Genomic DNA, 12,248 nt, shown 5'->3' with positions numbered 1-12,248 from the left:
GACTTGGTCTTCACTTGTTTAAATAAATTCATTATTGTTTTTACTTTGCTTCTTATAACTTTCAGAAAGACAATTTTAGAGAAAAAATACAACCTTAAAAATGATTTTAGGATTTTTGAACACATACCTTTTTACCTTTTAAATTCCTTCCTCTTCTTTCCTGACAATTTAAATCAATGTTCAAGTAAATTTATTTTTTTATTGTAAAGAATAATAAATACATTTTGATTTAATTCTTCATTTTAGCTTTTGTTTTTTCGACGAAGAATATTTGTGAAATATTTCTTCAAACTTATTATGATTAAAATTCAAAAAAAATATTCTGGCAAATCTAGAAAATCTGTAGAATCAAATTTAAATCTTATTTCAAAGTCTTTTTAATTTCTTTAAAAAATTTTGTTCTGGAAAATCTAGAAGAAATAATGATTTGTCTTTGTTAGAAATATAGCTTGGTCCAATTTGTTATATATTCTAACAAAGTGTAGATTGGATTTTAATCTATTTAAAACATGTCATCAAAATTCTGAAATTAATCTTAATCAGGAAAAATTACTGATGATGTTCCATAAATTATTTTTTAAATTTTTTCAAAAAGATTCGAATTAGCTAGTTTTTGTCTTCTTTTTTTCGGTTGAATTTTGAATTTTATAGAGCCGAAATTGAAGATAAACTATGTTTCAAAATTTAATTGTCATTTTTTTCGTGTTTTCTCCTCTTTTAAACCGTTCAATTAAGTGTAAATATCATTAATTATTAATAATAACATAGAGTTAAAGGTAAATTGAGCAAATTGGCTATTTCTGGCAATTTATTGAAGTGTGTATCAAACTGGTAGCCCTTCGCATTAATCAGTACCCAAGAAGTAGCTCTTGCTTTCAAAAAGGTTGGTGACCCCTGCGTTAGGCTATTTCTTCTCTACAAGACTGTTTCGCAGGTTTCCCTACTCTTCAGGGGATTTTTTATTTATTTATTTACCCTTGAAGAGCATGGAAACCTGCGAAACAGGCTTGTAGGAATGAAATAGCCTATGTCTTTTTTTTCCTGAACTAACGTATATGAATGATGTATGTAATGGATAAATGGACATTAGACATTACTCTCTAAGTTTTTCTTTCAGTAATCCAAAGAGGATCATTAGGTCTTCAAAAAAGTATGCGATTTTTGTTATTCTTATAGCATAAGAGCATATAATATCACGTGACAACCTCTGCGGAAGGCAACAGTTGAAGTAAACAGAGGTCTGGCTATAAGAATAACAAAAATCGCATCACTCTGTAACTTTATTGAGGACTTTTGTTGGTGAAAATGTTAATGAGTGGAAAAGGAAGAGGGAAGGGGAGAGCCATGCTGCCCCCACCTTTGTATTTTTCCTTGAATTCAATAGTTTATCAGAGTGCTGACACTTGCAACTTTTTTTTGGCCCCATTGTTGCTTATTTTGCTGTCATGCTCCAAACAAAAAGCACTACGTTTCGTTGTTTGGGGTTAACAGACTAGAGCAGGGGTATCAAACTCTTTTTAGCTCAGGGGCCACACTATTAAAATAATAGCATTAAGACTAAAAAAAATAAAGACAACTTGAGATTGTTTTCTTTGTCTTACTTTGGCCAAAAATAGAACAAACCCATTCTGAAAATACTACAATAAAAATATAGAAAGAAATACCAGCAGCGGTAAAGTTTAGATCCATGAAGGAAAGAAGAAAGTAAATGAATTATTTTGTATTTATTTTTTATGAATTAAGTAACGTTTATGACAACCTTTTTCCAAAACTCCAATATAGAATGTGAGATATAACAGGATAATGCATACATTTATAATTTGTTTTCAAACTGGTTACAAAGAAGCGGGACCCCAAACATTTACTGTGGGACCCCATTTGTATGACTTGATGGGGTCCCTGGGACCCCATTTAGAAAATTCCTGATGGAGTATTGGTGCATGCAAAACAGCAGCAGGCGGCTGTGGCCTGCGGGCCGATTCTAATACTAATCAAATATCATCACTGTGGCCATAGATAATTAATTTGTGGGCCGGATCCTGCCCGCGGGCCTTGACTTTGACACCCCTGGACTAGAGTGTTATGCGTATTATTTAGCCGAACAATAACTAAGACAGTATACAAAAAATCTCGGTAAACTTTTGGGGTAAGTTTTTGTAAAAATCGAATCATACGAAAAGTGGTCAAAACCCACATTGAGGTACCAATTTTCGGTAAATACATCTTTGTTGAAGGTAGTGATGGGTGCCTTTTGCATTTGAGTCGATAATTACCAATTCCTATAGCTACCGAGTACCAATTTTCATTACGTGTGGGTGTGTTCAAATGTACTAATAAAAAGGTTAATTGTTAAGAAAATCTAAATTGTTTTAAATTGAACATTTATCACTGAGCTGTGCTCTCCAGTTGTTATTTTGTTTTTTTACACTTCAGTGTCTCATTTGCAAGTACTGTACTCTATTATATCACATAGTTGACTCTGTATTTGCAAGTACTGTACTCTATTATATTACATAGTAGACTTTGCATGCTGCTGCAATTCCAATACTTTAGATGGCCGTAGTGCATAGACTACGGTGTGTTGCTTTAGCCAGGAAGTAGTCTTTGCCATTGAGTTGAATGTGCCGGCTTCGACTTTTGTTGAGCCCTACGAAGTGTTTACATTGTAAATATTGTAATTATTACACACTAGCTGTTTGATTGTAACGTGCATCTTAGTTGTAGTTGTAGGGATCCTTAAAAATTGGTTAAAGTCAAAACCAGTCATGCTCCCATAGTTGAACATTTTCTTGAACTCTCTATTTTAAAAGTCTTATTTGTTCTTTTGGTGTTATTGTTTTTCTACTGCAGAGGTGTCAAAGTTGTTTTCCCTGAGGGCCACATCGCAGTTATGTTTGGCCCTAGTGGGCCGCTTCTAACGGTGAATACTACTATTACACAATTTTTTTATACATTTTATTAGTAGGGTTAGGGTCCACCCTAACCCTAACCCTAGATTAAAAAAAAAAAAAAAAAAAAAATATGCTAAGGTGCAATAATTTCCCTACAAATTTTAGTGTATATTACTGTAAATGGAAAAAACAGTAGTGCTGTTTTTATGGTAAAAAAAAAAAAAGGCAGCTCAGTTGCCAGAATTTTACTGTAAAATTTACATTTGTTTTTTTTGCTGTAAATAAAAGAAACTGCAATTTTACAGTAACATTTTGGCACCTGAGCTGCCAGTTTGTTAGTTTTTACCGCAAATCAACAACTGTAGATTTTTCGGGGTATTACTGTAAATGCCAAAACGGCACCACAGTTTATTACAGTAAAAAAAAAGTACTATTTTTTGTTCATTTCGAGAAAAATGCTGTAAAAACCACAGTAAAATTTACAATTTTACCATGAAATCTATTGCTACTTTTACAATGCATAATTTGATGGATAACTTGCTTTGAAATCATTATTTTAATTATTTATTTATCTTTAAAAAATGGTTTGAATGTTTGATAATATATTTTTGCATAATTAGACAATATTTAAGTCAACATAATTCTCAAATACATGGAGTACATATATTTTTTTTTCCCAAAATAGAAAGAAAAAATACATTTAGTAAGAAAAGTTACAGTACTTTATTGATACATGTTATTTCCAGGCTTTCCAGGGCCGAGTAAAATGAAGTGGCGGGCCACATTTGGCCCCCGGGCCTTGAGTTTGACACCTGTGTCCGTAGTGTCTATGTGCTTGTGGGTTTTTACCTGCTTTAGGACAATGCATGCAATTTAGCTTTTGTGCTAATTCCAGCATATTTATGTTGATGCTGTTTTTTTTTTGCGGTCACATTCAATAATATGTACTGTCCTAATTAAAATAAATACATAAATTAAAAACAAGTTGTCATTATCAATTTTAGAGGTAAAAGTGCATGTCTATAGAAAAGCCGGTAACACTTCAGTATGGGGAACATATTCACCATTAATTTGTTGCTTATTAACATGCAAATTAGTAACATATTGGCTCTTAATTAGTCATTATTAAGTACTTATTAATGTCTTATGGCAGGGGTGTCCAAACTTTTTCCACTTAGGGCCGCACACTGAAAAATTAAAGCACGTGGGGGCCATATTGATATTTTAAATTTTTAAACCATAACAAAATATATGGATTTTTATATTATTTTACCTTTAGGGGTCCCGGGGACCATAAAGGGTCTCAGTCATTAAAATGTTAAAAATAAGTCAAATTATTATATTTTTTTTATTTAACGCTTACAGTAAATCTCTATATCAACTTAAAGTTGATATAAAGTAATTAAAAAAACGGTTTTATGGCTTTTATGTCAAAAACAACTTTGTTTTTTATAGTAAAACTGAAATATGCAGTATTTAGTAATTAGAGCCCTAAAAGATCAATAATGCACTGATTTTAATTTTTTAATATTTTTGAGTAATCACAGTGAAAAGATAAATACAATACCACCAAATATATTTGGGATCTAAAAGTGATACATTGTTATTAGGTTTTTCTTTTACTTTCAACACTTAAGTTAGGAGATCAACTTTGAACTATTACGTTTGAACTATTATTTTGTTTCTTTTATGCTCTTTTGTCAAATAAAACGTTGATGTTTTTATATGGCAAGTACACAATATATGCAATATTTACCACTTAAAACATGTTAAAGTGAAATATTTGAAGTAATTGGAGCCTTAAAAATAATTCATTATAACATGGATTTTTTGGCTTTTTTTTTTTTTTTTTGGAACAATGGCAAAAAAAGAAAAAGAAAGAAAGACAAAAAAAAAGAAAAACAGCCTGCAAGGCAGCTTTGTGTCAACATTGCAACTTTTTCTCGTTAGATTTTACCTCATTCATTTTTTTTTTTGCAATAGCATTTCCAGAATGTGTGGCGGGCCGGTAAACAATTAGCTGCGGGCCGCAAATGGCTTTGGACACCCCTGTCTTATGGTAACACTTTATTATGGGGAACATATTCACCATTAATTATTTGCTTATTAACATGCACATTAGTAACATATTAGCTCTTAATTAGTCATTACTAAGTACTTATTAATGCCTTATTCTGCATGGCCTTATTATACAACCAGTAAGCCATTAACTAAGAGTCTTCCCTCAATAACCTCAGAATTATTGCGTATTAGTAACCTTAACCCTTATATGATCCCCTAGTGTCCAAATAACTCTAAATTAAGTCTTTGTTACTTTAATAAGCAGCTAATTAATGGTGAATATGTTCCCCATACTAAAGTGTTACCAAAAATCCAATGTAAATTAGCATCGATCTGGCACATTTTGAAAAGTTTAGAGGGCCTCCTTCATTACCAAGTAGTCCGCCCGCACTGTTTGTTTCCCGGCCAAGTGCTTGAGCCAGTGCCGAGTGTAACATGCAATAAAAAGTATCGAAATGTGGCACAGTTTGATTTTACTAATACCCACAGATATTGGTTGATACTAATTAAAAAGTACCGGGTTCAACACCCATCCCGAGCTGAGGGGGTCTACTCACTTTCTCGTCCCCTCTCCTTGTTTTTGAGCTGATGTAGTTTGTGTTCCCGGTGCTGCTTCTCCAACTCCTGCTCATTGCGCTGCTGCTCTATCTTCCGCTGGTGCTCCAACAGCTCTTGCTGGTGCTTCAGCGCCAATAAATCCTGTTGATGCTGTTGGACAAAAAGTGTCATTGAAGATGGAAAAAAAAGAGGACTAGTATAATGAGAGAGAATACATCAATGACTTTAAAGCTAGTCTAAAAGGACTTGACAGTTCCAGCCTTGAGTCCTAAAAGTGCAGTGCAAGTCGGCTGATGTTCATATACAGTAAAATCTAGTTTATTACTGTTAGTTGGTGGTTAATTAATTTCCGCAAAATAGGAAATATAATTCAAATATTTTCAAAGCTAATGCATAAAACATGTTTTAAATACAGTGGAACCAAAATTAAAAAAACCCTTATTGTATGAACTTTTCCATTTACAAACCACAAACCCGAATAGAAAATATAGTTTCGTCCCACCCACTGTGTGCAATTGTGCAATTAAATGACATAAAATTCAAGTAAATAATTCTTGGGTGACATTGGATGACATTCTGACGATAAAATTGCATTTGTGTCTTTTTCTAAGCAAACTGTCGTGTGCTGGCATGTTGTGAAGTACAAAACCCAGAACCAGTGACGTTGGCATGTTGTGTAAATCGTAAATAAAAACAGAATACAATGATTTGCAAATCCTTTTCAACTTATAATCAATTGAATAGACTGCAAAGACAAGACACTTAACGTTCAAACGGAAAATCTTGTTATTTTTTTAGCATATATTAGCTCATTTGGAATTTGATGCCCGCAACATGTTTCAAAAAAAGCTGGCACAAGTGGCAAAAAAGACTGAGAAAGTTGAGGAATGCTCATCAAACACTTATTTGGAACATCCCGCATGTGAACGGGCTAATTGGGAACAGGTGGGTGCCATGATTGGGTATGAAAGCAGCTTCCATGAAATGCTCTGTCGTTCACAAACAAGGATGGGGCGAGGGTCACCACTTTGTCAACAAATGCGTGAGCAGAGAAATCACTGCACGTAAGCGGCAAGGCTGAAAACCAACATTGAATGCCCGTGACCTTCGATCCCTCAGGCGGTACTGCATCAAAAAGGGACATCAGTGTGTAAAGGATATCACCACATGGGCTCAGGAACACTTTAGAAATCCACTGTCAGTAACTACAGTTGGTCGCTGCATCTGTAAGTGCAAGTTAAAACTCTACTATGCAAAGCGAAAGTCATTTATCAACAACACCCAGAAACGCCGCCGGTTTCGCTGGGCCCGAGCTCATCTAAGATGGTCTGATGCAAAGTGGAAAAGTGTTCTGTGGTCTGACGAGTCCACATTTCAAATTGTTTTTGGAAACTGTGGACGTCTAGTCCTCCGGAACAAAGAGGAAAAGAACCATGCGGATGGGTATAGGCCCAAAGTTGAAAAGCCAGCATCTGTGATGGTATGGGGGTGTATTAGTGTCCAAGGCATGGGTAACTTACACTTCTGTGAAGGCACCATTAATGCTGAAAGGTACATACAGGTTTTGGAGCAACATAAGTTGCGTCCAAGCAACGTTATCAGGGACGCCCCTGCTTATTTCAGCAAGACAATGCCAAGCCACATGTTACAACAGCATGGCTTCATAGTAAAAGAGTGCGGGTACTAGACTGGCCTGCCTGTAATCCAGACCTGTCTGCCGTTGAGAATGTGTGGCGCATTATGAAGCCTAAAATACCACAACGGAGACCCCCGGACTGTTGAACAACTTAAGCTGTACATCAAGCAAGAATGGGAGAGAATTCCACCTGAAAAGCTTCAAAAATTGGTCCCCTCAGTTCCCAAGCATTTACTAAGTGTTGTTAAAAGGAAAGGCCATGTAACTGTCACGATCGGGTCGCAGCTTGCTGCGCGGTTGTTCTCCCAAGATGCAAAAAAGGACAGCTCCGGACGAAGGCGTAAAGGTAAGATTTGATTTATTAACATAAATCACCCAACTACCAAAAACACAGGCAAAGAACAAAAAAGACAAGCATGCCTAACACACGTGAAGCTAAGACTTAGCCAGAAGCTATGGCATGGAAAAAGAAAACTTACTTGGTGAGAACGTGACGCAAACAATGAAGCCAGGCCGACTGACTAGCAAAGACAGGCTTAAATAATTTCTCTGATTAGTGCTCGGGAAGCAGGTGAGCGGACGAGCACTAATCAAAGACAGGTGAACACAATAAGTCGCCATGGTGACAAAACAAACAAGGAAGCGCAAACGGGAACTGAATAAGTCCAAAACTAACAGAACATAACTAAACAAAACATGATCCGTGTTCCACCTGAAAAGCTTAAAAAATGTGTCTCCTCAGTTTCCAAACGTTTACTGAGTGTTGTTAAAAGGAAAGGCCATGTAACACAGTGGTAAAAATGCCCCTGTGCCAACTTTTTTGCAACGCGTTGCTACCATTAAAATCTAAGTTAATGATTATTTGCAAAAACAAATTAAGTTTCTCAGTTGGAACATTAAATATCTTGTCTTTGCAGTCCATTCAACTGAATACAAGTTGAAAAGGATTTGCAAATCATTGTGAATGAATTAAATTTGATACTATACAGCTTTCGACAAGCCACGGCGCATGTTTGTCAACACATGCCTTCACAGCCCTTGCAAGTAACGTTCCCTCTAAGGTGCGCGCCTGTGTAATTGCGCACTGCTCAAGCGTCCTCTGCGCACGGCAAATCTATGCCACGCACAAAATCAAATAAAAAAATAAGCGCATAACAATTTTCGACACACGGACACGACAGAGAAAACAGTTTTTGTCATCGTTGTTCAAATATTGTAACGTCTGTCGAGACGCTTTGAGGACATGAATTCCATCCATCACTTTACTGAGCAAAACTCTTTATTGTCGGCCATAAACACATCACCAAAACATTAGTAAAAAAAATGATATCCAGCAAAAGTGCTCATTTTCTGCAGTACAAACCAGACCAAAAGCAACTTTGTTATATCAACAGCAGCCGCTCGCTCTTTCTCACTTGCGCCAACACATGCACATATGGCACTTAGCCAGTGATGCGTTTACTAGCCACACAAAAAGTCGGACAACTCCAACACCACACATAAAGTGTCATTCCATTTTTGTGTGTGTGTATATATATATATATATATATATATATATATATATATATATATATATATATATATATATATATATATATACACTACCGTTCAAAAGTTTGGGGTCACATTGAAATGTCCTTATTTTTGAAGGAAAAGCACTGTACTTTTCAATGAAGATAACTTTAAACTAGTCTTAACTTTAAAGAAATACACTCTATACATTGCTAATGTGGTGCATGACTATTCTAGCTGCAAATGTCTGGTTTTTGGTGCAATATCTAGGTGTATAGAGGCCCATTTCCAGCAACTATCACTCCAGTGTTCTAATGGTACAATGTGTTTGCTCATTGGCTCAGAAGGCTAATTGATGATTAGAAAACCCTTGTGCAATCATGTTCACACATCTGAAAACAGTTTAGCTCGTTACAGAAGCTACAAAACTGACCTTCATTTGAGTAGATTGAGTTTCTGGAGCATCACATTTGTGGGGTCAATTAAACGCTCAAAATGGTCAGAAAAAGAGAACTTTCATCTGAAACTCGACAGTCTATTCTTGTTCTTAGAAATGAAGGCTATTCCACAAAATTGTTTGGGTGACCCCAAACTTTTGAACGGTAGTGTATGTATACTGTATGTATACGTGTATCTATATATACACACATTTATACACATATCCATCCATCCATCCATCCATTTTCTACACACATATATATACACACATTTATACACATATATACATACATATATACACATTTATATACACATTTATAATAATTGTACCCCCCCCCAAAAAAATATCGAGAAAAACAAACCACAAATGGTTCGAAATTTTGAAAACCCAGAAATTGAGTTAAAATAATACCCCTATAACCCTCAAAAAATAACTCCAAAATTTAACCCAACAGTAGCAACTCATAAATTGGGTTATCCAAATAACCCAGCATGTTTTAGTGTGTAGACCCCGAAATCAAAAAGTTAGGAAACCCTGATTTAGCCCAAACATATGTAGAATAATCTTCTTTTTTTAAATCCCCCCAAAATCTGCATATATGTATGTGATTTGGAGCTTTAAACGATAAAAAGTGCCAATGAAAAAAAATGTTTACACGTATTTGCTCAGCAAAGCCCTCCGTCCACTCTGCCTGTCGGATGACCTCACCTTGATATGTTCATGCAGCTGCACCTCATGTTGCCTCGACAGCTGTTCATCCTGCCTCTGGAACTCGGCGATGAGCAACTGTCTCTGGAGCTGCTGCTTGTGTTTGAGAGCCACCAGCTCCTGCTGCAGCTGCTGCGCTTGGTGGTCTGCAGAGGGGTTCAAAGAAGTCGCCGTTTAGGCCGTGGCTGCGAACAAAACAAGTACTTACGTGGCTTTTAACATCAGAGGACCGTCATCACTTACTAATGACTGGCCCGTCAGATGTGGGACAAGCGGTGGATGTGGGCGCTGCAGGTTGTGGTTGGGGAAGTAATCCATAATTGGTCTGTTGGTGGTGGTGGTCAACCATCCGCAGGTCCATAGGGAGGATAGTTGCGGCGGTGGCGGGCACCTGCGTGGGCAGTGCTGCTGAACTCACGTCAACTAGGAGACACAAGAAGAAGGCAACAGGAAGCTATTTACATCAGTTTTTCAACCACTGTGCGATACAGTCTGGTGTGCCGTGGGAGATTACGTCATTTCACCTAATTGGGTTGAAAACATTTTTTTGTACACCAGTAATTATAATCCACAAATAATGTGGACAGCGGGAGGCAGTGTGCAGGTAAAAAGGTGTCTAACGCTTAAACCAAAAATAAACAAAAGGCGAGTGCCGCTAAGAAAAGGCATTGAAGCTTAGGGATGGCTATGCAGAACGAAAGTAAAACTGAACTGGCTGCAAAGTAAACAAAAACAGAATGCTGGACGACAGCAAAGACTTACAGCGTGTGTAGCTGCAGACAGCGTCCACAAAGTACAAACCCTGTTTCCCTATGAGTTGGGAAATTGTGTTAGATGTAAATATAAACGGAATACAATGATTTGCAAATCATTTTCAACTCATATTCAATTGAATGCACTACAAAGACAAGATATTTGATGTTCAAACTCATAAACTTTAATTTTTTTTGCAAATAATAATTTACTTAGAATTTCATGGCTGCCAAAGTAGTTGGGAAAGGGCATGTTCACCACTGAGTTACATGGCCTTTCCTTTTAACAACACTCAGTAAACGTTTGGGAACTGAGGAGACACATTTTTGAAGCTTCTCAGGTGGGATTCTTTCCCATTCTTGCTTGATGTACAGCTTAAGTCGTTCAACAGTCCGGGGGTCTCAGTTGTGGTATTTTAGGCTTCATAATGCGCCACACATTTTCAATGGGAGACAGGTCTGGACTACAGGCAGGCCAGTCTAGTACCCGCACTCTTTTTACTATGAAGCCACGTTGATGTAACACGTGGCTTGGCATTGTCTTGCTGAAATAAGCAGGGGCGTCCATGGTAACGTTGCTTGGATGGCAACATAAGTTGCTCCAAAACCTGTATGTACTTTTCAGCCTTAATGGCGCCTTCACAGATGTGTAAGTTACCCATGTCTTGGGCACTAATACACCTCCATACCATCACAGATGCTGGCTTTTCAACTTTGCGCCTTTAACAATCCGGATGGTTCTTTTCCTCTTTGGTCCGGAGGACACAATGTCCACAGTTTCCAAAAACAATTTGGAAATGTGGACTCGTCAGACCACAGAACACTTTTCCACTTTGTATCAGTCCATCTTAGATGAGCTCAGGCCCAGCGAAGCCGACGGCGTTTCTGGGTGTTGTTGATAAACGGTTTTCGCCTTGCATAGGAGAGTTTTAACTTGCACTTACAGATGTAGCGACCAACTGTAGTTACTGACAGTGGGTTTCTGAAGTGTTCCTGAGCCCATATGGTGATATCCTTTACACACTGATGTCGCTTGTTGATGCAGTACAGCCTGAGGGATCGAAGGTCACGGGCTTAGCTGCTTACGTGCAGTGATTTCTCCAGATTCTCTGAACCCTTTGATGATATTACGGACCATAGATGGTGAAATCCCTAAATTCCTTGCAATAGCTGGTTGAGAAAGGTTTTTCTTAAACTGTTCAACAATTTGCTCACGCATTTGTTGACAAAGTGGTGACGCTCGCCACATCCTTGTTTGTGAATGACTGAGCATTTCATGGAATCTACTTTTATACCCAATCATGGCACCCACCTGTTCCCAATTTGCCTGTTCACCTGTGGGATGTTCCAAATAAGTGTTTGATGAGCATTCCTCAACTTGATCAGTATTTATTGCCACCTTTCCCAACTTCTTTGTCACGCGTTGCTGGCATCCAATTCTAAAGTTAATGATTATTTGCAACAAAAAAAAAAAGTTTATCAGTTTGAACATCAAATATGTTGTCTTTGTAGCATATTCAACTGAATATGGGTTGAAAATGATTTGCAAATCATTGTATTCCGTTTATATTTACATCTAACACAATTTCCCAACTCATATGGAAACGGGGTTTGTACATCTGTACATGACATGACAATCAACACCAAAATAGGAGCGCAAGACAAGAATGAAAATAAAACACACAGGAAAA

At 37.0% G+C, this 12,248-nt stretch overlaps 1 protein-coding gene across 5 annotated transcripts in view; it reads right to left on the bottom strand.

Annotated features, from left to right (window-relative positions):
• hdac4 (histone deacetylase 4) overlaps positions 1-12,248 on the bottom strand; it is a 238,771-nt gene that overhangs the window by 190,874 nt on the left and 35,649 nt on the right. For all 5 annotated transcript variants that reach the window (XM_062067611.1, XM_062067614.1, XM_062067612.1 and 2 more), the window contains exons 2-4: positions 10,049-10,228; positions 9,806-9,951; positions 5,510-5,660 (exon numbers count right to left, since the gene is read on the bottom strand). In XM_062067611.1, coding sequence (XP_061923595.1) covers positions 5,510-5,660; positions 9,806-9,951; positions 10,049-10,228 — 477 coding nt within the window. The remainder of the gene's footprint in view (positions 1-5,509; positions 5,661-9,805; positions 9,952-10,048; positions 10,229-12,248) is intronic.

The sequence above is a fragment of the Entelurus aequoreus genome, linkage group LG13, assembly GCF_033978785.1.
Source record: "Entelurus aequoreus isolate RoL-2023_Sb linkage group LG13, RoL_Eaeq_v1.1, whole genome shotgun sequence".
Classification (NCBI taxonomy): Eukaryota; Metazoa; Chordata; class Actinopteri; order Syngnathiformes; family Syngnathidae; genus Entelurus; species Entelurus aequoreus.
Note: the sequence above shows the minus strand (reverse complement) of the source record. Positions and strands in the feature narration are given on the sequence as shown.